The sequence below is a fragment of the Eucyclogobius newberryi genome, unplaced genomic scaffold (assembly GCF_026437365.1).
Source record: "Eucyclogobius newberryi isolate DKJ021-1_F unplaced genomic scaffold, fEucNew1.0.hap1 SCAF_18, whole genome shotgun sequence".
Taxonomy (NCBI): domain Eukaryota; kingdom Metazoa; phylum Chordata; class Actinopteri; order Gobiiformes; family Gobiidae; genus Eucyclogobius; species Eucyclogobius newberryi.
The window spans coordinates 22,010,006-22,037,652 of record NW_027315812.1 but is presented as its reverse complement, the minus strand read 5'-3'; the positions used below and the strand labels follow the sequence as shown (position 1 = coordinate 22,037,652).

Sequence of the window (27,647 nt, the reverse complement as noted above, 5' to 3'; positions counted from 1 at the left end):
AATTTGTATAATCTGCGACTGCGACCACTGTCCATTAAGGATTATTTAAGAACAAACAACAACAATAAAAATCGTTTATATATAATAATCACCACATAAATGATTGCTCTGAAATGAACACGCTTTGATGGCAATGTTACAAAGTCGATGATCCCATCATTTATGTAAATATGGATGCTAACCCTGAGATGATTGTCTAAGTTTTGATAGTAAGAAGAGCCGGTGTTATGTCTGCGGCCTGGCTAATAACCATAAAAAGCATTTTATTTGCCCTTTGAGGCTGACCCTTCATAGACATGTGTCCCAGTGTTGTGATAATAGGGAGCAGCGCCCCCTCATGGCGACTCTCCAAAATGCAGAGGACATGCGCCCCTGCAGAGATGGGTCAAACAAAGGCCTTGGTGGTGAGTATAGTATAGGTCCACTTTACTAATCTCCTCTGCATTTGACCCAAGTCCACAATGTGCAGCCAAAGGTTGTTTCTTAAAGTGATGACGAGAACATTTGACAAGGGATTTGGTTACATCCAATATTAAATTCTTTAATCAGGGGTCTCTAACCTATAGTAGCTCGCATCCCCATTTTGAGAAGCTCGTGAAAGGATTCCCAAAACATTGGCTGTCTAATTTAAACTGGGTAACAGCCTGTGAGCTGCAGCCATCCATGTGCTGCAGAATGAGCAGCAAAGAAGCCAAACACATACACTATGACATTTTATTCACTAATATCAACGACAAAGTGTCTGATCCGTGTAAAATCATATCATGCAGCTAAGTAAACAGTAAAAGAAAGTGATTTTAAAAAAAGTATTCACTTCAGTACCTACTTTGTGTTGCAACACTGGAATTTCCCAGTTGTGGGACAAATTAAGGCTCAACTTATCTTATCTCTTCAGTCTTCTTTGAACCCCAGACCCACATGTTGAACTTTGAATGCCTTAAAGGTGGAATGGCAGTATATAAATACACTGTAAAACACTAATTAATATGTATTATATATTGAGATAAATATTCAAACAACAGAAATTAGTTTGTTCTGGCCAAAATAAGATATTAAGATATTTCAGAACATGAACTATCATGGTTCTAGTGAAAGTTGGAGACCCCTGGTCTAAATATTCTACAACCTTTTGAGAGGTGAGTTCTACGACTTAATTTCACCACCAGTATTCTATTGGATTTAATCAATGTATTTATTTATTTAATTGTGGATTGTACAAGTTGTAAAGGCGTTTTCAACAATAAAAACACTTTATAGCATGTATTCTTACTGCGAGCAGGCGCGCCTCTCCACAGATCATACCTGTTACTAATGGCCTGATGAAATCACTGATAGATTAGTTTATGCCATACTGTCTGGAAGTAAATTAGTCGGCCAGTTATCATTTGAAATGAATGCAAATGGACTGGTCTGCTTGTATTGGGCAATTAGCAGTTTAATTTAACCCCTCAAGTTTATTTTCCTAAACGCGTCCTAAATCAAACTGAAGCTATTTCATCCCAGAATGGTTAATTTGACTGGAAATAAGAATTACTTTCTTTTTATGTTGAACATGCCCAGATCAGAAGGTGGACAAAAAGAATGAATTAAGAATGTCAGAGGGCCCACCGCCTCTTATGAGATTAAAAAGATGTTTTCACAAACATAAGGCCGGCCATTTCCCACAACAGTTGACAGAACACCTTAAACATCTTCCCCAAGCCTCCATACCACGCTGTGCAGACTGCAAATGTCTATGTTACATTGCTAAAAAGTGTTTTTCCAATAATGTAAAATAAAAAAATATACACTGTTGCTACTGTTACTAAAAATGTGACACTGTACATTAAACACAAGCACAAAATGTAACAGACTAGTTCACAGAGGTGAACATCACCATTCAGAAATCTAAATGTATGTGAAAGCTTAAAGAGGTTTGTAAAGTGCAGGCAATTTCTAAACTGTTTCTAATCTCCTCTTGATGCCAGGAGAGTTGGGGCCCCACTGCCGTAACCAATGATGTTGCACTGCTCGATTCGTAAGGCTTTCATCTCCTGCAGTCAAGACAAAATACACAAATACATTTGAATAAGTGTGATACAGGAAGATTTCAATTGTTAATGTTTGAGATTAAAAAATATAGGCCACTGCATGACTTTTGTCAACTAATATATCTAGTTCTATTATGAAAATTTATATTTTGTATTAACTATTATAGTATTCAGCCTGTCTCTATCCAACATTGAGATGTTAATGCCAGGTAACAGAGCCTTATTTGCATTTCACAACATTACAACATAAACAATTCCATTTCTTGTTTAATTTTAGAATTGAATTGTATTATTTGATCTTGAATAAAAGCTCTGACCTCCGTTAGACTTGGCTTGTGGATACAGTGAACATAGGGCTTAGGCTCTGCCTCAATGTTCCCCCCAAAGGTTTTGTAGCACACTGCACAGTCAATGGGTGGCTGCATGATTTCACAAACACAAAGAGCAAGTTAGAACAGACCCACATACCATAACACTGTGTCATGACAGGAGCTCCAAACTTGTACAAAAGGACTAAAAGACTTACTCTGTCATTTCTGAAACGGCAAGCTGTAGAATCAATTGTTCCTTTTGGACAATGGGTCGGTTTGAGAAGGAAATGGTGGTAAATGTATCTCACATCAAAACCCGGCTGAAAACAAGTTTTTTGATAAAAATTACTCATATTGCGTAACGCTGAATTTCTGATGAAACACTGATGATTGTACTTACATCAATGTCTGACTTTGTGATGCTTCTAAAGAACAGAAAATGGTGCTGGACTCCTGTGTGAGTGCTCAGTTTTTGCAGGGCGAGGTTCACTCCTTTCTTGAAGTCTTCAGACAGGTTATTGTACGCCTCCTGCCCATGAGTGGACAGAACCAAAGCCTGAACGCTCAGGACAACCAGCAGGAACAAGGCCATCTTTCTCCTTCTCTGTGTGGGAGACAGTGGGGAAAGCTGCACCCAACCCGTTCCTCTCTGCCTTTTTAGGAAACACTCCCCGCCCTTTTCCCCACCAGAACACATTTGGAACATCTAGTAAACCTATGAAATTGTGTCATTGGTCTCCAAATGGCAAAGCAATAATGTAAAAAAGGACAAGGGCAATGTTTTCACAAGTATTTAATTGTATTTCAAATTAAAATGATTATCAGATAATTGTTTTGATACTTTCAAATATACAGACCTTCAATTCATTCACAGGCAGAGTAAGCAAACATGAATTTAAGGTCGACTTCATATAAATACTTCATTCAGTCAGTGGCCATGATGTGCCACGTGTATTTCCTTAATTACAGCAGTAATGCCTCATAACAAATAAATAAACCCAGAGATGAATGCCTTAAGTGCAAACTACAGCTACAATTGTCCTTCTAACAGCAGAGACTGGTCACTACATGGTCCACAGGCACTTGAGATGCTGTACACATCTAAGACACCACACAGACAAAGCAATCTGACCAGGACATTTTAACGGCCAAGTAAAATGTAATTAACAAATAAAATCAAGATCAGTGGACCAAAAGTCCAGTTTGACACAATCAAAGACTGACAACATGTCACATAATTTCAGGTGACAATAAACATATAACAAAACAAAACTGATATTTCCTCTCAGTCAAACAGTGAGATTGTCTCAAAACCTTCAGTGGAAATTTGGTCAAAATGAACTGGAGTTACTGAAAGCTAATAGTGTATGGTAATAAGATCATGGAATGTTTTAGTGCTACAATCGCACTTTGTTCTGACCTCAGAGGTATTTACATACTTTTGGCACAAAAACATGTCATCATAAAATAAACACAATGTGGCACGTAACTATCTATATTACTATGCATTATGTATCTGTCGGTATAACGAAGGCATTAGTGTAACAACATAAAGTACTCCAGCTATTGTTGTTCAGTACACTTTTACAGCAGATCTCCCTCTGCTGGTCATCCACAAGTACACGCATTCAAACTGTATAAAAGCTTCAACAAGGCGTGATGAATGCAGAGCAGGTTAAAATTCACAGGTAGTCAAACAAAGGCAAGTTAAATCTCTCATGGATCTGAGGACACTATATGGTGATAAAATCAATCTGTAACACAAAGTCATTGTTCAGATTTGGTGTGGTTAAAAGTGCTAGAGCTTCAGGAGGTGGTTCAGGTTGAAAGAGGCACTTACCATACGTCACCTCTAAACAAACTAAACTCCTATATAAGGCGCTTGGTGACTAAAACATAAAAGTTCTTCCACAGTAAAACCCCAGCATATGAATATCTAAGGAATGCGTCCCATTTATCCTTGGTATATTCAATGTGAATCAGAGCAACATTTCAGGACTAAACATATAAATACAAATACAGTAGCCAATCATTTTCAGTCACTGGACTTTGAAACACTCTTGTCTGAAATGTTATGAATCAAAATGTGTCTTTGATTTACATATTTAAAAACTAAACGTTGCTTGTGACTAGTTGAGAAGCACTGGAAGAGCAGTGACAGTACAGCAGACGGCAAACATGTCTTTAACAGTTAGCAAGAAAACAAACTTGGTTAGAGAATATACCAGACCTTCTACATTCAAAAGGTGTCAGTGATGGTGGCTGTTAGTGTCCACTAGGGGGCGTCATACGGGCTACACAGGCATGGGCATCTCTGAGTAGTACTCCTCTTTTTCTTCAAACTTTGGTTCTGCATCGTCTGCATCCAGCTGGAAACACAGATGTTTAACTAGAAAATATGATTCTATATATCGGAAATTGCATTGACATTAATGTTATTAATGCACAATTTACAAACTTTAACAGATTTACAACAAGTAATTTCCTTTTTTTCCTCTAGTAGTATTGATAAAAAGCAGTATTAACTTGATTTGCTCAAAATCATGTTAGAAATCTGGGGGTCATAATGGACTCAGACTTGAGCTTTAACAGCCACGTCAAATCAATAACATCAGCAGCTTTTTACCATCTAAAAACATTACCAAAATCAAAAGTTTTAGTGTCTAAACCAGACTTGGAGCGACTTATCCATACGTTTGTCTCCAGTAGATTAGACTACTGTAACGGCCGCTCACTGGCCTCTCCAAACGAGCTGTAAAACAGCTGCAGTACATCCAGAACGCTGCTGCTCGGGTCCTGACTAGAACCAGGAAGTATGATCACATTAGTCCTGTTCTCAGGTCTCTGCACTGGCTCCTGTGGCTCAGAGAATAGACTTTAAAGCAGCTCTGCTTGTGTACAAGTCTCTCCATGGCCTAGCACCAAAGTACATCTTGGACATGTTAGTGCCATATGAACCATCTCGGACTCTAAGGACCTCAGGGACCGGCCTCTTGCTGGTGCCCAGAGTCAGGACTAAACATGGACCGGCCTCCTGCTGGTGCCCAGAGTCAGGACTAAACATGGACCGGCCTCCTGCTGGTGCCAGAGTCAGGACTAAACATGGACCGGCCTCCTGCTGGTGCCCAGAGTCAGGACTAAACATGGACCGGCCTCCTGCTGGTGCCCAGAGTCAGGACTAAACATGGACCGGCCTCCTGCTGGTGCCCAGAGTCAGGACTAAACATGGACCGGCCTCCTGCTGGTGCCAGAGTCAGGACTAAACATGGACTGGCCTCCTGCTGGTGCCAGAGTCAGGACTAAACATGGACTGGCCTCCAGCTGGTGCCAGAGTCAGGACTAAACATGGACCGGCCTCCTGCTGGTGCCCAGAGTCAGGACTAAACATGGACCGGCCTCCTGCTGGTGCCAGAGTCAGGACTAAACATGGACCGGCCTCCTGCTGGTGCCAGAGTCAGGACTAAACATGGACCGGCCTCCTGCTGGTGCCAGAGTCAGGACTAAACATGGACCGGCCTCCTGCTGGTGCCAGAGTCAGGACTAAACATGGACCGGCCTCCTGCTGGTGCCAGAGTCAGGACTAAACATGGACCGGCCTCCTAGTCAGGACTAAATATGGGGAATATACGTTTCAGTTTTATGCTGCTAAAATCTGGACAATGTTCAAAGCTAAGCTAAAAACAGTTTGGTTTAGCTGCATGTGACTGAAATTAATTTATTTTACACTCGCCTTGCCTTAAAAGTCTCAAGGTACAATAGAAACAATCATTTGACTAGTCGAACTATCAACAAAAATTATCTAAATTATAATTGCTGACTAGTTGACAGCTAAAATAATCGTTTGTGACAGCCCTAATAAAGTACTTAAATACAGTACAACATTTGCTTATGATCCCAAGTTTATAAGCTCATACACCTGCAGTACAATACATTTAATAAAGCGCACTAACATAAATAAATAAAATATTGTACAGCTGTATCGAGTATGGAAAGGACAAACTCCTAACTTACACAGGCAATCTCTCGGGGAGTGAAGATGCGTCCCAGCACAAATATTTTGACGGGGACGGTGAGGATGAGGACGAAGGGGAAGGCCAGTGAGGCTTGTGTGGACATCACAGCCCACAGCACGGCCAGACACACCAGCTGGATACAGGTGAACAGGTGCATGCGCAGGGTACGCACCTAAAGAGGACGGAGGTTAACGTCTGCTCAGAGCTACAATACATAGTGTTTAACGTAAGCTTCATGCTGCAACACGATGGCCTCCCGGGATGGCCTCCCGGGATGGCCTCCCGGGATGGCCTCCCGGGATGGCCTCCCGGGATGGCCTCCCGGGATGGCTTCTCTGGATGGCCTCTCACCTTGCGGACGTACGTGTGGTCCGGGTGATACTTTGGTGGCATTAGAAGAAGCATCATTCTCTCAGTTAACTGGATCCCGTTGAGCGACATGACTCCCATGTAAAGGAAGATCCCAAACAGCACAGCCACAGGGATCTGACGCAGCAGCTGACCTATAACTATGGACAAACCTGGGGACAGAACAGAAACAAGTCATACTTTTAGTCTAGATCAATGCCAGTGCATGTGGGCAAAATAAAGACATTTAGGTATAGTATCGCTAATATTGTTTATTTTAGAAGATAGACACAAATGTTACAAAAAGGAGCTGCTTGAAAATGAAAACAAGTGATATTTCAGCATGTTTGTGATTCATTTAACATACAAACCTGAACCAATATTTAAATATAAGTTGTAACACATTTATAGACTATATTATGTAAATACAAAAGAACTCTCATTAGTGGTGAAATGTCTGTAAAATAATCACAGAATTACTTTAAACCCTTATTTGAACGTTACTTTTAAAAATTTTAATCAGCTCTTTTTGCATTTCTACACTAAACCAGGGGTGGCTGGGGCCCAAAATCGGGCCGCGATTTCCATGAAAATGAGGATGAAGCGATGTATTATTATTTTAGTTTTATAGTCTGTTGCTATTGTTTTACCATGAAAATGTAGAGCCAATTAATCTAATAAACAGCAAACATAAGTAATAAGCTATTTTAAAATATATAGAAGGGTTTATACACATTTAACACCATTGTTATACTGGTCCCTGAAAAAGAAAACTTGTGATTGTACCGGTCCTAAAATTCAATAAATTGCCAATCTCTCCTTGAATGTCCGCACGGTATCATTTTACAAACAACAGAGTGCGACTGACCAATTAGGATGGCGACCAGGAGAGACGTGACCCTCTGCTCTTTGACCTCCTGAATACGGGGCTTGTCTCCGGGGGCCACAGCTTTACTCATCACCGTCAGGGCGTTCACATGCGTCACGGATCGGACCGTCGCCGCGACCAACCAGGGCAGGCCGAACAGCGCCGACATCCCTCCGAGCACCACAATCAGCAGCAGGTCCAAGTGGAAACCGGAGCCCTTCACCAGCATGCGCTCCTTCTTACTCACGATGAGCCTGGTGGAAGAAACCAGGTGGTCCGTGAATCGTACTCAGGTGTGTGTTAAGAGTTAGAGGAGCAGCCTTACGTGGTGATCTGAGTCTCCATGAAGATCAGGATGAAGACGAGCAGAGCGGGCAGACAGCAGGCAAACATCAGCCAGACCGGGAAGAGGCCGTCAGAGCCCAGCGGGTTGATGAACCAGCCGCGCTTTTTTGGACTGGTCACAGAGAAGCCACTGGGAACGCTTAATTTCTGGACACACAACACCGACCATAGAGTATATACAATGTAGCAGTACAGTATATACAATATAATTAGGGAAGAACTATGCATTACTTGAGTGTATGTATCGTCTAGGCTGTAATCCACTAGAACCATGATGAGAATGGCTATTGGAACACCAAAATCTCCAATCATTCTGCGAAGCTGGAAGCCATAAAGTTGACATTAATACGGTTTTGGGCAGATCAACAAGTCACTGGGTGTTGGTTGTACCTTTCCAGGAAAGAAGGCGCTGTTCTTAAACTTTCGCAGGTAGACGGCGATGAAGAATGTCCCGCCCATGAGCACCAGGGACAGCAGGGCGGTGTTGGGCTCCCCCTGGACTTTGAGGGTCACCACCTCGGTGCCGTTAGTCTGTGTGAAGGTGAGGTTGGCTTCGGAGGCATTTCCCTCTGTGATGTTGTCCAGAGAGCAGCGCTTTAGAGGGTGCTCTTTGAATATCTGCCAATGGACAAAATAATGAGTGAAATAAAGAAACTTGTGTAAAGGTTTATCATTCCCTTGACTTAATTCTAGTTGCAGCCCAGGTTTTGTTACACACCACCCTCAGATTGACCCCAGATTCTAAACATCGGTCAAATATCTGTGTGAATTCCAGACACAACACATTACTATGGTTTGGACATATATTCGGGACATTATTACCTGGCCCAGTTTGATGAAAGTCTCGCAGATGAAGATGAGGGAGATGAGGAAGGAGAAGATCTCTTGAGTAAAGCGAGAAACAAAGCGGACCATAAAACTGCCCTCGAACGCCACCATCACTATCACTATGATGATGAGCCAGAAGCCAATCCACACGCGACCGGTCAGGTACTCTACTTCATTTGATTTGCAGAACTATGAAACAAATAAATAGCAGTACATTAATATCAACTAATGTGTCCAATTTCAGGTAAAGAAAGTTATGACCTACTGAATAAAAGGCTTCTTCGAAAACTAACAGTGGTCCAGAGAAGCCAATCACCAACAAAGGCTGCGCTCCAAGCAAACAGAAAATAATCCCTTGAATTGCGGTGGACACGATGAGCTCTGAAACGCCTATGAGACCCTCAGTTTTCTCCCCTATCACAGCAGAATGACAAAATAATTCAAAAGAGGAGAAAAACATGATAACATTCGAACAGTGCAAGTGAATACCCAGCAGTCCTCCGAATGTTATGGCTGGAGAGAGAGCAGCAAAGTAGATGAAGATAACAGCGGCCATGCACTGACTGTTCAGGGCATCCTTGAAGTCGCTCAGATACTTAGGGTAGCGGCGCTGCACATCTCGGATCAGACCTCCAAAGGGGCGCCGCGTCCGTTTGAGAGGGTCGTCTGGCTTTTTAAAGGGAGTGAGAAGAGCCTCTGGACGACAGAACAAAGGTTAAATGTAGTATATGCAACATCATGCTCTCTTACTGGGTAAAAAAATACTTGCTACTTAAGAAGAGACACTGCAGGTGAATAGGAATAACTCTCAAATGTAGTAATTTACTTCATCATGTAATGTTTCTATATACAAAGAGGGAATTTTATGTGTAAAAATGGCCAAAATTGCACATCTTTGGGACATTTGAATATTTATAAAATCAATAAAAATCAATTGGGCAAAGTTTAAAAGGTCTACTTCATTTTGTGGATTTTTAGATGCAAAACATGTATTTAGTAATTCAATAGCTAAATAATAAAAAGTAAAATAAAAAGTTGACAAGGAACTCATTCAGCTCTCGAATTGGATAATTGGCTTGAGGATCAATACAAATACTGCAAACAAATATGTTTTATTGTATTTATTGGAATCAAGTCAAATTGCTCCAATTGTGAATAAGTCAACATAATAATTAGGATCAGTAAAATCAATTTTAGATGTTTAGAACATCAAATCAAGAGACAGAGAGAGGCTATATCAAAATACTTTATACAATTCCTACATATACTATCTAATATATACTATATTTTAAATCTGAATGTTTATATTTACTTCAGAGACACACAATTTAATCAACATTAAACTTCACTACACCAAAAGCTTATCCTTGGTCTGTACTGCTCACCTTTGTCTTCAAAGCTCTTGGGCTCCTTCAGCAGTTTGGTCTCCTGCTCTTCCCTTTTGCGCAGCATCTCCTGTTGGAAACGGGCCACAGAGCGCAGCAGCTCGTCCCCGCCCATCTCTGAGGGAGGCAGCACGATACTGCAGTCCAGGAAGGTGTTGATGGCATTGAGCAGGTCCTGTCTGTCGTCAGCAAGGTACGCAGCCTCGTGGAATTGCTGTACATTTCAACAGGACACATCAGTAGTAGTAGTAGTAGTAGTAGTAGTAGTTCAACAGAATCTTGCAGACTTTAGGTAATGGTAAAATGATTATACTGTTATACAATAGGTCAGAAATAAAAAACATAGACGGACACAAACCTTGTCGGACATGAGTGTGGAGATGGAGCGTCCGATCTGGTGGTAATCCATGCTGGTGGTGGGGGGTCCCAACAGAACAAAGAGGAACCGCACAGGGACGGGGACCTCAAGCACAGATTCCAGCAAAACTGCCTCCTGAAGTCGCACAAAAGCCATGGTGGGCTGCTCCAAGAAGTCCACAGAACCTGGAGACATACGGCACACAGTTGAAGGGACAGGACACAAGCGGAACTGAGGGACTGAGCGGACTACTCACCCACTAGGACCACAGTGGCCTCTGCGTTTTCAGGGATCTTCTCAAGAAGTTTCAGCTCATGTTTCGACTTGGAGCGGTGCATTCCAGGAATCAGCACGGGCTCCTTCTGCTGCAAAGTCAAGATAAATAGATACAAATATATAAGAAACAGAAAAAACACTATTAAATACTCCTAAAAAAGAACAGTTCCCACCATTTTTTCCCTTTCCCTTTTCAAATAATGACATAATGTAGAGTTTAGAGGCATGACATGGCCTCTCTATGATAACTATGTGATGAATGTAATTTAAATACTAGATTATAATAAATATCAAATTGCTTTTTATTATATCTGTAATCAAATCAAATATGTTTAAAGTCATTAGTTACCTTATAGCTGCGCAGCCTATAAAAAGTGTTTTAACTGAGAAAATTTAACAACACCTTTACTGTTCTAAACACAGTGGAGTTCCATTGCTAAAGCTGTCCTTCTCTCCACGCTTTATTACCTGCACATCATTCTTATCCATGTCGATGTGTGTGTCGTTGCCTGCAGAGTTGCCAGTGCCCATGAGGGGCTCCGTGACCGAGGGCTCTATCTGGTGGATGTGGTTGGTGCTGTGATGATGGGGGATCATAGTGCCCAGGCTGGCAGCGGAGATGTTCCTGGGGAAAGGGCTGCTGTGCTCCTTCTCGTCGCTCGGGTGACTAAGGGAGGAAGGGGAAAATAGACAGAACACAAACAAGTAAAGGACGACAGCAGGCTCATTGCAGTATACGATTGGAAAGGATGGATTTAATATATATAAATACTGACACCATGTTGCCCTTTACACAGGTGTTAATTCAGAGTCTGACCTGTGTTTCAGGAGCAGCGCTCTGAGGACATTGGCGCGGTCTTCAGCTTTGATCTGGTCAGAGATGATCATCTTCTCCACAACTTGGTGGGCAATGCCAGGGAGTGTTTTCTGATCCAAGTCCAGCAGTACGGCACCTGAAGTCCCACGCAACTGCTGTTATTGTATTGTGTATGGTCAATTGTCCATTTGTTTTGAACTTTCTTACCGTGTGAAATAGTCTTTCTGAGCTCCAGCAAACTTCGGAAAGACAGTGAAGCTACATGAGGTTTGCCCCAGCGGTCCGTCTCCTCTTCCACATCCTCCTCAAATTTGATCCATCGAGCCGTTTCCTTCCATTGCATTTCTTGGTTCTTATCTATGGTCAGCTCATTTAGCTCCACAAACACCTACAAATAAATTCACAAAACAGAAAAGACAGTAAATAATAGAGCACTAAATAATTCAGCCCATGCTGTTTAAAAAGATAATTTTAAACCACATTCCACATTAACACACACAAACCAACATTTAGTAGTATATAAAACAATAGTTAATGTAATAAAACAGAGACACCTATTAAAACAACCTGGATTTCGTTAAACATTGTTTCACTCTGACAGCATTTCTATGTCATGCTGGCTCTTGGTGCCATCCCACGCTGCATGCCAGTGAAAACACTCCGGTCACACTGTGGCTGGTCACAGCCTCACCTTCTTGTACCGCTGTGCCTGAGCTGCATCCATGTTCAGCAGAATGCCTTCTGTCCGCGATGCAGAGCGGTACACAACCAGTTGTAAAGGCTGGAGGTCAATGATCACAATGGTGTGAGAAAAGACTCAAACACTAATATAAAACTAGCAGGCAGAGGAAATCCTCACTGCACCGCATACACGGGACAGGGACCTGTGGGTTCTTAGAAAGTTTGTGTGAATAAAACATGGCCGCCCCACAGGACGGAGCACAGAGTCTGGTTACTCTGCACTCCTGCTTTTTTCTGTGTGAAAGGAAGACCACATTCATTTTTAATCCTACTCTTCGTCATAGGCTGGTTAACAAAAAGAAAGAGTGCAGACAGAACAGAAAACAATTCTGTGGGACATTTCAAAATAAACTCATCTTTAATAAATAGAAATAATCATCACATATACAACACTTTTCAGTTTGAGCTGGTATCAGGACCCATGTGTCAAATATACTTGTAGTAAATTGGTCAAAAGGTGAGTTAAAACTATAGCAGGACACACGTCCAGGTTTGATGCGTCTCACCTCATGGGGAGTGTGGTCCTGCTTTCGGGGGCGTGTGCTGGGCTCTTTGTGGTCTTTGCCCATGTGCACCACTTGGCCCTTGGTGCTTTTTCTGACCAAGTGTCTGCGCATACCAGGAACATCTTCAAATCTGTGACCTGAAAATAGACAGTAAAGCGCAACGACCTCTGTGTTTTTTAATGCAAAAAGACACGGAAAACAACCCAATGATCATCTAATTTACTTCTATGATAACAATTCCCAGTGTTTTGCATTCACCAAGGATATCCTCATAATTTTGTTGAGACCTTTGTTTATGCCGTTAAGAGTCGTTAGAAAGAAGTACCACACAAAATATTCCAGCTTTATTTCTACACGCTTATGTGCCTTGCAGACAAATAAAAGGGATGCATCTATTTGGTGAGAACAATAAAACTGTTCAGTAATTAGATTAATAGACCCTCTCCATGTTGCTGCTCTATGGCAACAAGTTTATTAAATACCATTTTTTTACACGTTGCTAACTTTTTATATAGCTGCATTCTCTTTTTCCATCATATAAAAAGGATGACAAGGATGACAAGTGAGACTATTAAACACGTAGTGGACTTGTTGGCTTGGGCCTGGTCCAGGGGGCTCAGCTGACAGTGGGAGTGGCTAATTTAATAACACAGGCCTGATAAGCTGCTGCTCACTGCTGTAAATCACCTCAACGCAACACACACACTTGCACTGTGCTTAAAACACAAAGAAATTCAGGAATCCCACTGGGAACTACAAGGTCATGCTTTACTCGCGTGTTAGTGTGTAAAATAACCCCAAAATGTTTGCCCTGAAATTTATCAAGGGTATGAATAGTAAACAAACACTTGCTCTCACTTTTAATGCCGTCCAGGTCAGCAGAGGCCAGAGTCTGCGCCTCGCTCTCGTCAGTGGGGATGCGCTGGTACTTTGCCTGCTCTGCCCCCGTCATGTTTCCCGTGCGTCTGCGCTCCTGCAGGTCGTAGCCGCGACTGGACAACCGGGTCAGAGGGATGTGTTCAGGGCCCGACAGCGGGACTGGACTGACAAGCTCAGGGGAGCCGGGTTTACTGGACAGAGTGAAGAAAAAGAGGAACGGTTATTAGAACACATTTTAACATTTGATCTCAGTACATCTTACAAAAAAGTTCAAACTTCTACAATATACTCACCTCAAGTTACACCCAAGATCCAATCAGACAAAATCTAACATACACAAAAGAATTGAAAATCCCCCAGTGTGTACACATCTTTATCACAGCGCAGAATAAAGAAAGCGTAAATGTCGGAGGTGGGACTTGTGGCTGTGGAGGTGTGTTGGACTCTATAGCAACAGGTGATTTATGGGTCTCTGAGGAGAAGATTAGTTAAGTTCATCAGATGATGCCCAGCAGGCCACCAGATGCCTCAGACATGGTAACGTACAGTAAGTGCCACTGACCAATGAGACTCAGCGAGGCAAGTGAGATAAACACAAACAACATTTTATGTAACGTTACAAATATTTCAATTATGTCACATATTTTCACTTACTCTGTAGAGGATGCAGCTTTACCATCTTCAGTCACAGCAGTTTGGGGTACAATGGACAGCTGACGAGTCGACAGGATCCCTTTAATACTTTTATCCACATGGTCATCATCGGAAACATAGAACTAAATATACAAACAGACAGATTCATAACTAATGTACGCATCATATCAATATTATTAATCCACAACTTGACACAATTTTACAGTCTCATAACAACAAAAGAGACCCGTGATAAATCATTCAGACAGCACGGAACTATTCAGAGCAAAATATGTCAAGAAATGTATTAGCCAACTGAAATAAACTCATGTATCATATCATATAACTCATACAGAATCAGGCCGTCACATAGAGAGATTGACATGATGTCTGACCGTGTGCATAGACAGAAAATGATCAGCTGAGTATATAACATTGGCTTTGTTTCTTTAGTGAACCCTGTTGTATAAGAACTCGTTTAAAGTAATGTAATACCTCCACATCTTTAGCCCTCTCTGCCTCTGGAGGGGCAAAAGAGGTCTCCTCTGGTTCCTCTTCCTCCTCCTCCTCCTCTCCCTCCTCAATGAGACCGCTGCCAGAAACATAGCTGCTCTTGTGCTCCTTGTCCTTCCTTTTCTTCTTTCCGCTCTTCCTTCTGCGTCCTTCGGAGGGCAGTTTGGACAGAGGTCGGTGAATGTGGTGTGAGGAATGACGGTTGTCTGTGAACAAACATTTTATTAAAAGCCCAAACAAATATTACAGTTACACAGCTGTGTTCCTACATTCAATATCCTCCTCATGGTAGTTGTGATGCTGCTCATCTGGAACAGCTGCAGCCGGAGAGAGGATCTGCTGAAAACGCTGGACCCCAAGAGCTTTGTTTAAGTCCACATCCTCCTCCTCCTCTCCACGAGGCTTTCCGTGTGCTGAGGAGGCGCCTGAAGCCTCTGGCTGCAAAACACAAAGATACATTATTAACCCTGTACATTTTTTTTTAATTTTCAATAGGATAACATAAATATGACAAAAAGTAGCTCGGACCACTAGAGGGCGTAGTACAGTAGGTTTAGGATTACATGACTAATAGAGCTGTAGTGGAAACAATAACCATGTGCTCACGCATGCAGTGTGTCAGTGATCATGTGACGTTACAGATATGTTTTGGTGCAGCAGGAAGTTAAGCCCACTGTGTCGGCCTCACTACTACTAGTAACTACTACTACTACTAGTTACTAGTAACTACTACTACTACTAGTTACTAGTAACTACTACTACTACTACTACTAGTTACTAGTTACTAGTAACTACTACTACTACTACTAGTAACTACTACTACTACTAGTTACTAGGGGCGGCAGTAGCTCAGTGGTAGAGTGCTCGTCTTCTGATCCAAAGGTCGGCGGTTCGACTCCCCGTTCAGTCAGAGCGGTCGCTCAGTCAGAGCGGTCAGATCCACTGGCCCGCAGGTTGGCGGTGCGATCGCAGCTGCCTCATGTGAATACTGCCGTTGTGTCCTTGGGCAAGACACTTAACCCAACTTGCCCCCCAGTGTCTGCGTATATCTGGGGTGTGAATGTGTGTGTGAATGGGTGACTGGTTCCTTGATGTAAAGCGCTTTGAGTACCTTGACGGTAGAAAAGCGCTATATAAATGTGACCATTTACCATTTACTAGTAACTACTACTACTACTTACTAGTAAGTACTACTACTACTACTAGTTACTAGTAACTACTACTACTACTACTAGTTACTAGTAACTACTACTAGTTACTAGTAACTACTACTACTACTACTTACTACTACTTACTACTACTACCTACTTACTACTACTACTTACTAGTAACTACTACTAGCGTGCATACTATGGCTAGGGTCGGTCCCATTTTCCAATCACGCTTCATCAAACACTGTATAAAGCAATTACCGGTAATTTATTTTAACTGTGCATGCTAATATTTATTCACTGTTCCTTCCTTTTAAATGGATATCAATCACACAACACGCCGAGGACTTGGACATGCACTTAGACCCATTGCAAAGGACTAATGCAAGTTTTCTTTTATCTACTTCAAAGACAAAGTATGTACAGTGTATCTTACCCACTTACACTTATGACTTATGTCACAGTTGAAATCATAACCCCACTCTAACGCTAATTGACAGAAACAAAAAAGAAACAGAATAACACTGGGCACAGGTCCGAATGTAGACTTGTGCCCCTATGAAGGCCTCAACATGAGGCTGACCCCTGTGCAACTCGTACATGCCACATACAGGTGACAGTCCAACACCCTGCCATGAACTTCAGATCAGCACAGAGCTCTGAGTGAACCAGACACAGCTCCACTGCACACATCTGATATGGACGCACATGTGTATTATGCCTATACAGACAACAGGAAAGAGAAATAACACCTCTACAGCAAATATGAACACAAATGGTCCTTGGAGGTTTTCCAAGCTAAACACAATCAACTGCAAATCACCTGCAATTTCAATGTATCAAATGATTTTTTTCGCAGAATAACATGCTATTTCTGCAGGTGCCGATATCCAGCCTCGGGGTTGATTTTTTTTCCTCAGCTCTCATTCATATCATGGTTTCACAGTGTATCCCCAGAGGTGGGAGACATGTGTGAGGGATCCTCAAAGAGGTGAGACAATTTTCCATAACTCAAGCTATGTGGAAAAACAAACCAAGCAGCACTGAGCAAAACAAAAGTGACCTGACAGCGAGAAGTCTCAGCAGTGCAGCAAACTTCATTCAGTCAATAGTCCGGACAAAAGCGTGAGGTTTAAGACTTACCTCATTCATGGCACTGAATCACCAGCACGCTCTGCCACAGCACACCTCTAAACCTGCCTGTAGTACATATCCCTGTGCTCCTGCTTATCTACGGCGCGTGAGGCCCTAATCACAGCACTATCAGCCAAGCTGCCACCTTCACTGGTCTGCCTATTGTGCCCGCACAGATTAAACAAGCCGCTCACACTCGCTTTGAGGGCAAATGCAGCCTGAAAGGACGTGCTGTGTTTAAACAAAGTCAATATTAACATTCATCTTGAGATTTTAGCATTGCCACACAAGCCTAACTATTGACCCAACTGATTTTAATCTTTGCACTTTGAAAGTCAAATGAAATAAACCTAACATAGGTTTTAAAGGGCACTTTAAGACCAGTGGTGGCATAAGTCTTGAATTTGATAAACAATAAGAGTCCAAATTAAAACTGGAGAACAGGAGATTTGGATGCACTTTTGAATGAGCGTGGTACACAATGTGGAGTATCTCACAAAAAAGGTCATGTCTAGCAACAATGGTTAGTTCATGAGGTAAGTTTATTTTTCTTAGTTGTATTTGACATTTCCTTCTGGGGTCACGGGGGTCTCCAGTGATTGCTCTCTGTTTAGCTTCTAGTGATGTTAATATTTAAGGGCTGCGAGTGCAACCAACAAAAGTGAACACTGGCAGAGGTAATCAAATAATTTAAAAAGTCTTGTAGTCAAATGGTAAAAGCATTACCCTTGGTAGGCCCCTGCTTGAGCCCGGGGGGCACCACTGTATTAATACTGTGTATAGTAAATAGCCATGACGCCAGTAGGGAGTACAGCCCCTTATTTTGTTAATTAATCTCTGTCTTTTACTCCATTTCCTCCAGCACAAGAGTTGGTGTGCGGACACTGGACAGCAGATCCGCAGTTGTAGTAAACAACAGTAGGCACTGAGTGTGAAATGTGCAATATAAAACGGTTTGCCTTGCCTACAATGACAGCAGAATGTCAATTACAATGTCAGTGATGACGTATAGTATTGATAAGAACTCCACAAAATCCTTTACACTTATTGAAAGTTAAATCACAAGGTGTGTTTACGGTAGGTTCACAGTTGGATTCAGGGGTCATCATCATGTCACATTTGTATATTCTAAATGGATTTAAATATGTGGTTGTAACAATTAAAGTCTGCAGAATCGAGCTCCGGACAGCACATCGGTGGACTGCCTCTGTGCACACGCAGTAAAGAAGATTATCCTTTCACCAAATTCAAATCCCACACAGTCAGCACTAAGAGGGAAGCAACAGAGAGATAGCAACTGGACAGTACAGTATTATTTTACTATATTTTGTTTTAATGGGGAGTTGACTCCACTCTAATTTCTGAGCTTTCATTGTTATGCTCTACATGAGGTATAAAGCACTGTATTTCTAGCTTATATTGACTCATTGTAATTCCCCAGTTGCCATCAGATCCGTCAGATTACAGTAAATAATGTGGCTAAGAGTAGTAAAATGTCACAGGGAGAAGAAGGCGTAGGTCTAACTGATGCTTCCGTCTAGGCCTACACAATTTCACAACGCTAGCTCAAGTAATAAGACAAAACTAGGAGGAAGCTTTAGAACAACTGCTTGGTACTGGAACTACAAATAGTAATTCCGTATCTTTACTGCTACATCAATGCTACAAATAGACGAACTTACACATTCTGTCATTGATTAGGTTTAACAAAAATCAAACCTTTTTCCAGCTATCGCTCCTCCACTATCTGAAACTAGTAAAGACATAAAGACATTAGTGAGAGATCATTACCTGAATGTGCATCGGCCACACATGTAAAGATTAACTGAAAGCTTGAAATGAGGTTAAATATAGCTTAGGTTTAACTATAGTGAATGTGGTCACACTTCTAAAAAAGAACTGTCAAGAATGGACAAACGCTTTGTGCCTTTCTGTCGAATTATTTACTCACCTTAAATGAGTAAAGAAATTCCATCGAATCAGATTCATGGATGTTCCGGTATTATTCCAAAACATGACTCCAAAGATTTAAGATCAGTGTACTTCCCATTTTAGTCACGTGCTCCGGAGACATTCTCAGCACATGAAGGCTGGACACGCAAAAAGCACACAGAATACAGACTATGAAGAGATAATAATTAACTTGGCCATGTCGAAGCCTAGGAAAAACGACCAATAAATGCGGAGGATCTGTCATACGGCAAACATTTGTATCTCCACCTTCTGCTTCTAGTGTCATAAAAGAAAATTCACACGAACATAGTGAAATCTACTCTACTTTTAAGGTTAAGTGTAAGAAAAGTAAAATCCTTTACACATTTGTATTGACAGTGGTAACAACTCGCTTTACTTTTTAGTGGTATCTGCTCTGAATATACGCTTGAAGTTATTCACGATTAATCAATCAACTAAATCGTTTTTTTGTTTTTTTCATGAAGCAGTGGTCAAGTGTCCAGTGCAGACTTCTACTTGCCACATACTCAACATTCTACATCTTCTTTGCTGGGTTGGATTCCAAACCTAATCTTTGGCTGGTGAATGGGACCCCTCAGAACTGACTCAGGACTTCCCCACATAGTCACATGACAGTGAAAAAGCAACATAAGAAGAAGTGGCAAAAATGCAGGCAGACACTAAATGGGGCAAAACATGAAATAACAAAAACGTAGTACCAAAGCTCAAACATACTGTAAAATACTAGTACGCACAAAAGCCCAAGTCGGCCATGAATGTCAAAGATGTAAGATGATTCTAACGTGAAGTGCACCGCTTTTCTAGGAAACTCGAGCATGAAAATCCTTTTAGAAGACATCATTCATTACAAACTCAGGTAGTCAGATGTTGTGTCGCTACTTGAAACTTGTGATTTCTAAGTCAGCATTTTAATCATTCAAGGATCAACATGTAGAGGAAGTCCCGGGTTGAGTAACGCTAAAATGCTTGGCTGGTGGTGACCTTCTGGCTTCTGCAAACCACACACCAGGAAAGTATCCTGTTTAGGCTGACTGCATTCTAGTGCAGCGCGATGAGGACGAGGCCAGGAAAAGTACTAAATAAGAAGAGTAATGTGGTAGTTTAGACAAAAAGTAAAAATGTGTTATGAAGTTGCATTCTGACTTCAAATGCAGGACATGTTGAATACAAAGTTCACTATTTATCACACAGTGGGGCTTGGGAACCTGCCCCCCAGTCCCTTAAGAGGGGGGAAAAAAAAATCAGGGCTGCATGACATAAATCCAGTATTATTAGATCAACACCAGGATTTAAAGCTCAGATACGTTGCTTTAATATGTCTTCTTTGACGTCAGTAACCTGTTGTTTTTTTTTATTTTAAGCCATGTAATGAAGTTTATTAAAAGACCTACTCAACTGTGAAAAAGAACACTCTGCTATTCTTCACTAAAAGAAGATCTGATCTAATGTCTCAAGTAGTAGCTTCGCTTACATTTGTGAGCACAGTGTCCAATAGCGCAGTGAGGAAGCTGATTCAGCATAAATCTGGCAGAAGGAAAACATTTGGTGCACAAATGAAAGCAATGTCAGCTTGAAATATCCCAAGAACACGTACAGTCCAAGTATAATGATAAGGTGTTTATTCTTTTCATCGTTTAGCCCAGTGTGTCTTGTGTTTATCATGTGCTCATTAAAGCCTGACCAGTCCTTACTGTGTGCTGTATGTGGACTTACACTGTGAATAACTGATGCCACGGCGTCAGTGATCTGGTTGGGAGTGTTGCTCATGGCTCCGTACTCTTATGTCAACTGGAGAGCTGCTTCAGAGGTGTGCAGTTAGCCCTTCTCTTTCTCACTGGGACTGAGGCAGCTTTTGGGCAGCATAACCTGCAAGACATTCAGAGGCACAGGTTGGTGCTCCTGTATACAAAGCCAAACACCAGTCAATAGTTGAAGATTAACAATAAAATAATTACTAATTAAACAGAACTACTGCAAATGCATCACCAGCAACAGAGAGTAAAAGGAAAGTGTGGCTGTTAACAGTTTTCAAAGCATAAAAAATCCATCTTAATCAGGCTTATAGAAGTATATTGAAAAGTTATAAACTTTATTATTATTGGCCTGTAGTGCTTCTTACCACAATCCAAGGGCATTGGCATTAGTGTCGGATAAGAGTCTAGATAAAAACAGCTACTGTTTATAACAAGCTTTGATAAAGAGGTGGCGTGTGCCAAAGACAGTGTACTCCTACATATGTCTGTAAATATATCAAATAATCAAAAGTTTGTCATTATGAGTCATCAATATTATTTTTACAAATAAAATAAGAATGTGAGTATAACATTTTGGCTTTCTGGGTTTGATATGTGACCATCAACAACACAATAAGCCACTGATGCCAGGGCGAGATCATATCTCTGGTCTGTCAATGATATTTTCAGGTGTTTTAATATCATGACTGTTTGATATAATACCATACAGTGATATGATATGATATCATACAGTGCAAGAGGAAACTGCTGAGAGATAAATAATAAAGACCTGCACAAAGAGCACCTGTAGAAGTGGGGACAATGTACAATGTGGGGAGTTCAATAAACACTTTGTTCACTGTATTGTATTGACATTTTTGAACATGGAGTCTTGAGAGAGTGTCACACTAGGTGTGTGTGGAACTCAACTTTCTCAGTAAACCTAGATCCGTGCTCTTTGGAAGAGTCCATAGAGGGATAGTGTTACAGAACCCTGGGATTCTGAGTCAGATCCATGAGAACAGCTTACCCACCTCAGGCACGTCTGTAATAAGACCACTGTAATAACAACAACTATCACAGGGGAAGAAACTATAGCAAATGTATAATATGTATTTTTATGAGGACAACTGACCATAGTCACATTTTCAGACTGATTGATCAATAGATATACATCATATTACATGTATTTGATGCCACGTTAGAGCTACAACTCTCCAGACAGACATGATTGAGCTCTGACTCTGACTCTGTAATTTTCCAAGATATTTCTGAAAACTGTGCATGGTCATGACTCTATGACTCTATGCACAAAGTTTGGGAAAACAGTTTTGAGTGAGTACGGAAGTGAGTCTGGAAACAGGAAGAAGGTGACTGAAAAAGCTGCTGCAGACAGAAGCCTGTCAAACATTATATAAGGACCTGCAAATAAATAGAGCAGGGAGGATTCTTAGAGACTCGGGTCTCTAAATCCTCTCATGCTGCATTGGGCAGCTCATAAAGGCTATTTCTACCTGCTCTAACACCACAATGTAAAAACTAATGAATGTTTCCCTAACGTAATAAATGTATGCCCCCTCCTACACGTGACTCATGTGTTCGACAAACCAACTCATCTATAATACTAGATATAATATTATTTAAATGCAGTGTAACCTTATTAGTAAGATGTGAGTGACAGGGGAAATTCAGCAGAGGAGATTGAGCAGAGGCGCATGGATGAAAGACTTTGAGTGTAATCAGACAGAATAATAAGATATCAGAACATTTTAGGAATAGAATAAGCAGTTTCATCATTTGCAAAAACATGGTGCATTGTAAAAATGACAACAATTAGGTCACAGACATCAATATAGAACATCTAGTTTGAATTTAGAGGTTTAAAAAAAAAAATCTTATAGTTTGGAAGACAACAAATATTACAATGATACAATTTCACATCCAAATATATTTATGCATTTACAAGATATGCCTACAATATATTCTTCCTGAGAGAACCTACTTTTGCAAACTGATCATTCTAGCTCATTTTGCATTGTGTAGTTTTAACCTAGAATAAAAGATGAGCAGATAACATAAACTAGAACAAGAATTGTAAGTGAAAATACAAAATTAATAACAACTACAGACATCAATAAATCTTTTTTTTTTTTTGCATTGAAACATGAATGACATTAAACTTAAGAGCAGCGAACATACCTTGGCGTGCTTACTGCAGAGAAGCCACAGCAGACATTGTAAGGCAATTTTGAACAGCGCGATGTTGGGAGAGCTGGGCCTGGTCAGAGTACAGGACAAAACAAACACAGATAGAGGCAGAGGAGTTAGCGATGTGTCCCAGCAGCGCGCTTCAGTGCAGTGAGCGGTCAGCGTGCAGCCACTGATAATGGGCTGGCTTGTGTTTCCTCCTACTGCCGGCTGACAGGGAGACATGTGACCTCAGCACCCTTTCAAGAGGGACTCAAATCCAGCTGCTGCTCCTGCCGCACGGGGGGGGGTCCAACCTGCCCCGCACGGAGGTAAAATCACAGCCTCATCGATGTCACTCTGGATGAACAAGAAGCAATGTACAGAACTATCTCAATATGCTGTTAAATATGCTTAGTGAACATAGAGGTCCAAAAGAGAAAGGTCCACTGTATTGTTCAGGTCAGAGCCAAAATGGGGTCATAGTTTAAAGTTGAGATTGTGCTTGTGAATTTGCAGCACATACAGAAGACGGATGGCTGGGAAATAAAGGGCTTTTGTTACACAGGCGACATGAAAGAAAATGGCACCACCACATACACTCAACATTGGCCTTTTCCAGTCCAAACGCAGAGAGAATAAGGTGGCCACTGTTCCCCAGCAGCTATAGTCCAGCATTAGGTATCATTTCATCACCTGTACAAGAGCTAGATCATCACTACATCAAATACTCATTCAATAAATGAAAGGTAATTCATTTCTAAGGTCAATATTTATTGAGCAGCAAAAGGTTGAATAAGTAACTTCTATGGCTAATAATTGTTTCATTCAGCTATTTATCCATTGCAGCTGTATTCTGCTTTAGAGTTATGGTGCCAGTGACATGAAGTACTTTATTGTGATGTATTATGCTTCAGAATTGTGACAGGCCTAAAAGAGCCTCTAAAATGTATGGACTTCCCACTTATAACATTCTTACTCAGAGAGAACGGGTGAGAAACAAATGGCACAAGTAATATTGCGTAATTACAACAGCATAGATTATTAACGTAGTTTAAATAGACTCAAACGAAAAATAACTTGTGTTGTTATTACAGTTTTATCTCATAAATCAGATTAAATGTTTGAGGAGCAAAGAACAGTCCTGTATTTTAAGCAAGTTGCTCACAACTTTGCCAAATAATCAAGACCTGCATTCCATAAGAGCTTATACGAGCCTTGGGCTAAAGAAATCCTGGGGCTGGGTAAGTGTGTGCGGAGATAGAATTGTTTGTCCCCAGGGCCTTGGGCTCACAACAGAGTCACATGTATGTCTTATGTGGGAAAAGTAAGAGTCACAGCCAAAAGCAGCTCAACCTGAAGTCCACTTCAAAGTCTGAGCTTTCCTCCGTCACAACAATGGGCCTGGGAAAGCATTAGGCATTGACTCAGCTGCTTAAAGGTGCGACTGTAACCTAACAGCAAACAACCGTGATTGGCACAAACTAAAGTATTTTTCCACAGTTAAATCTTTATAAAATTCTGCCTATGATCCTGATAAAAATAGGCCATTGCCATGCACACAAATAATACAAACATCCAACGGTAAACGTAACTGAGCAAGAAGGCATGAATTAAGCTCACCCTCAAAACTCACCCTCTCAGTACTGCGCTGATATGTACAGACCTGAGTGAAACTGTACCACTGCAGCTGCTGTGCAGAATCTCTATGGGACTTGGTTATGGTGAATGTTGATAGCTGTGTCTCTGTTGCCTCTTAGTGTTTAGCCAAAAATAGCGCTGTAATTTAGAAGTTCAGTGTCTATAGCAGACGGCTCCTCTGTGCACTGCACTGGGCAGTGGTCACAGTATGACAGCGCTTCAGTTAAAAACACAGTGCTGCGGGCACACGTCCAGTCTGCACCAACAGCTGCACTCACGTGATGCCCATCTTTATCTCACACTGTGCCCATCACACACTGCTAAGACAGCACCTGTCTGCTAGGGCACAAGGGAATTTGAGGGGCAAGTGAAACCGAGAAGGTCCTAATGCCTGTTCATTGTCCCCTCTGCCAGAAACAAACATACTGTCACCACGCAAACATTAATGTGTACATTATGACCTCTGGGTATTATGCAAGCTCTTTTACACTTCCACAGAACAGAATGGTAACATTCCACATTGTCGAAACTGGGATAACGGTTTCAATAGTAGGACACTTCATGAACTTGTTGATAACAACCAGTTATTTCATTTTGGTTACAACACTACTACATACTGACTACCAAATTATTCACTCCTCAATCGCTCACACAGACCACTCATGTTGCACCAGCTGCTCAGAAGGTGAAGTCTGGTCATATCTGATATCAAACGATGTTAATATAAATATTAATATTAATCTGTGAGCAGAGGGGGGAGCAATTGCACTATAAATATGCAAAGTCTAATCCAGTCTAAATTCAACTGGTTTTCTCTGATATATATAAAACATGGTATAAATAAGTAGTGCCTTCAGCCCCAGTCGTTTTTGTATACACAAGAACACAGAGATTATCTGTGTGAGAAGGTCAAATAAACAGTCAGTGTCAAAGGCTAAAATAAAAACACATACTATTATCTGACTCTTTTCCTTCCTTGCCTTCTGCATGACCAAGCGATTTTTGTCAGGAATGTGAAGACACTCCATTCAGCTGTTTGGTTATGCGTTTGTCTCACACACACATTGTTGTTGTGACGAATTCGTTTACAATAAGTCTGTTTCAGGTATTTCCGCCACATGAAGGCTCCACCGCCACAGGAGGCTTATACTACAAAGAGAAAGTTCAATCACAGTGGAATTCGGTTCGATTATATTCTTCAACGATATTACATGGTCGGATTTAAACGTACCTCCAGGGTCAGACAAACATCACAGATTCCACTATCTTATGAGTCCTTGGGTCGGCCCATTTTGTTTGATAACTATGTCACGCTGGAATGTATGTTTCAGTTTTGTAATCACGTCTTGATAAACTCTTTATCCCCGTCTCCGCTTTACATCACAAAAATTTTTTTCATAATATATCATAACTCCGAGTGCACAAGACAAGGATATTGATGTACATTCCTCCTCTTTCCTGTAGGCCAAATATATTTACAAGAGAGACAGGCTAGGGACTACAAAACTCACTGGGCTGGAGTCAGGTCCTATTTTGGTAATTGTTGTCAAGCAAATTAAAGCAATATATTTGAATTGCAGAATTACATTAGCGTTTCCTTCTCAACAGCTCAGTCACATACTGTGGGGCATAGAATAACCAGCACATGCTCATATTAAAGCAACACCATGTGACTTTCTGGAGGCGGCACGTCACATTAAACCCATACTTCAGAAAATTCATAGAGATAAATAGGTGTCATTATTTCCATGCAAAAACGTCCTTTAAAAAAAAATTTGATTGTCTAAAGACATGCTCGATTAGTTGACTAAATGTGAAGTGGCGTGAAACTGGCAAAAACTCTAAACCTTCTGACCCAAACTGCACTTACAAGATGACAAACAACGAGAAAAGGCTAGAAAAGAGTGTACTTATGTAAAAAGGAATATTAAACTCATGAATAAAACATCTTCAACTCCATGCTTTCTCCTTTCTGCTACTGTCCCATATAAATCCTTATCTAAATAAAATAATGAATGCAAATTTTGCTCGACTAAGACGCCATCGATCGATTAATCGACTAAACAAGTAAAAGCAGACAACTCTACTAAACAAAAAAGCATGCCTTTATTGTAGTCTATTTTATTGCCAAAATGTTGAGCGGCTTTAAAGAGAAGCACAGAGTGGAACCAATATCCCAACAAAACCAAAGACGCATTCAAGCGATTATAGGAATGCAATACAGTTATGATTATGGTAGTCACTGCACCTGTGTTTTGGGATAATCTTTAACAAACAGTCATGCTCCTCTTACTCATGGGAGTTTAAAAGAAGGTTCGATTTTTTTTTATATCTAAAGTAGATTTATTGAGGTTTGAACTGGTTGTTTTAAATTTAATTTTATGTAAATGTCAAATCTATTTATACCCAAGCCTCAGCCAGACAATGAGATTAAAGTTAAGTCAAGCATTTGCCACATTGACAGTTTAAAGATATTGCATTTTTACAATTTTGGAGGGATCTACTTTATAAATAGCCTGGATAGAAAATGACATAGGAAAAAACGCCTGTTGAATGATCGTTTAAGACACAATGAGCTCTCACATGTTACACAGTATAGTCCGAATAGGGAACCGTTATGTAAAACCATCAATACTGTAAGATGATTGAAATAAGCACACATTTAAAGACGATGGTACACTTAATTTGCCACGATAGTAAAAACTGTATTATTGATGATATTACCTGATGAAAAAGCTAGACTCGCAGCGCAGTCATCCCCTGGAAGTGATACTCTGTATGAGGCACCGGCACCAGCACCAGCAGCAGCAGCGGCGGCGATGGAGGAGGTGAAGGAGGTGGAGGAGTTATCACCGGGAGCGCCGCCTCTGTCCGCTCCTTCACCGAGACAGGACCACAATCTCCGGGGAAAGTCCGGTCCAAGTGATTCAGAGACAGACTCTTTACGTTCGCGGACAGTTCAGAGTTTCACCGGCT

The 27,647-nt window shown here is 41.1% G+C and overlaps 1 protein-coding gene across 7 annotated transcripts; it reads right to left on the bottom strand.

Annotated features, from left to right (window-relative positions):
- Window positions 1-3,119: 3,119 nt before the first annotated feature.
- Window positions 3,120-27,647, bottom strand: slc4a2b (solute carrier family 4 member 2b). 7 transcript variants are annotated; one of them, XM_072451060.1, is made up of 24 exons: window positions 27,396-27,647; window positions 23,043-23,121; window positions 20,824-20,976; window positions 15,121-15,289; window positions 14,834-15,057; window positions 14,360-14,481; window positions 13,685-13,896; window positions 12,827-12,963; window positions 11,787-11,967; window positions 11,580-11,715; window positions 11,231-11,429; window positions 10,743-10,851; window positions 10,487-10,671; window positions 10,129-10,342; window positions 9,233-9,439; window positions 9,009-9,157; window positions 8,738-8,932; window positions 8,306-8,533; window positions 8,147-8,236; window positions 7,896-8,062; window positions 7,571-7,824; window positions 6,706-6,875; window positions 6,353-6,526; window positions 3,120-4,710 (listed from the first exon to the last, which is right to left on the bottom strand). In XM_072451060.1, exons 3-24 carry the CDS (start codon window positions 20,875-20,877, stop codon window positions 4,636-4,638), a joined length of 3,651 nt encoding a protein of 1,216 aa, XP_072307161.1. In that variant the 5' UTR covers window positions 20,878-20,976; window positions 23,043-23,121; window positions 27,396-27,647; the 3' UTR covers window positions 3,120-4,635. The 7 variants fall into 7 exon arrangements, with proteins under 7 accessions (XP_072307161.1, XP_072307166.1, XP_072307160.1 ...); XM_072451065.1 differs by lacking the exon at window positions 27,396-27,647 and adding an exon at window positions 12,271-12,360 and having other exon boundaries at window positions 10,743-10,848; window positions 23,043-23,215; XM_072451059.1 differs by lacking the exon at window positions 27,396-27,647 and having other exon boundaries at window positions 23,043-23,215.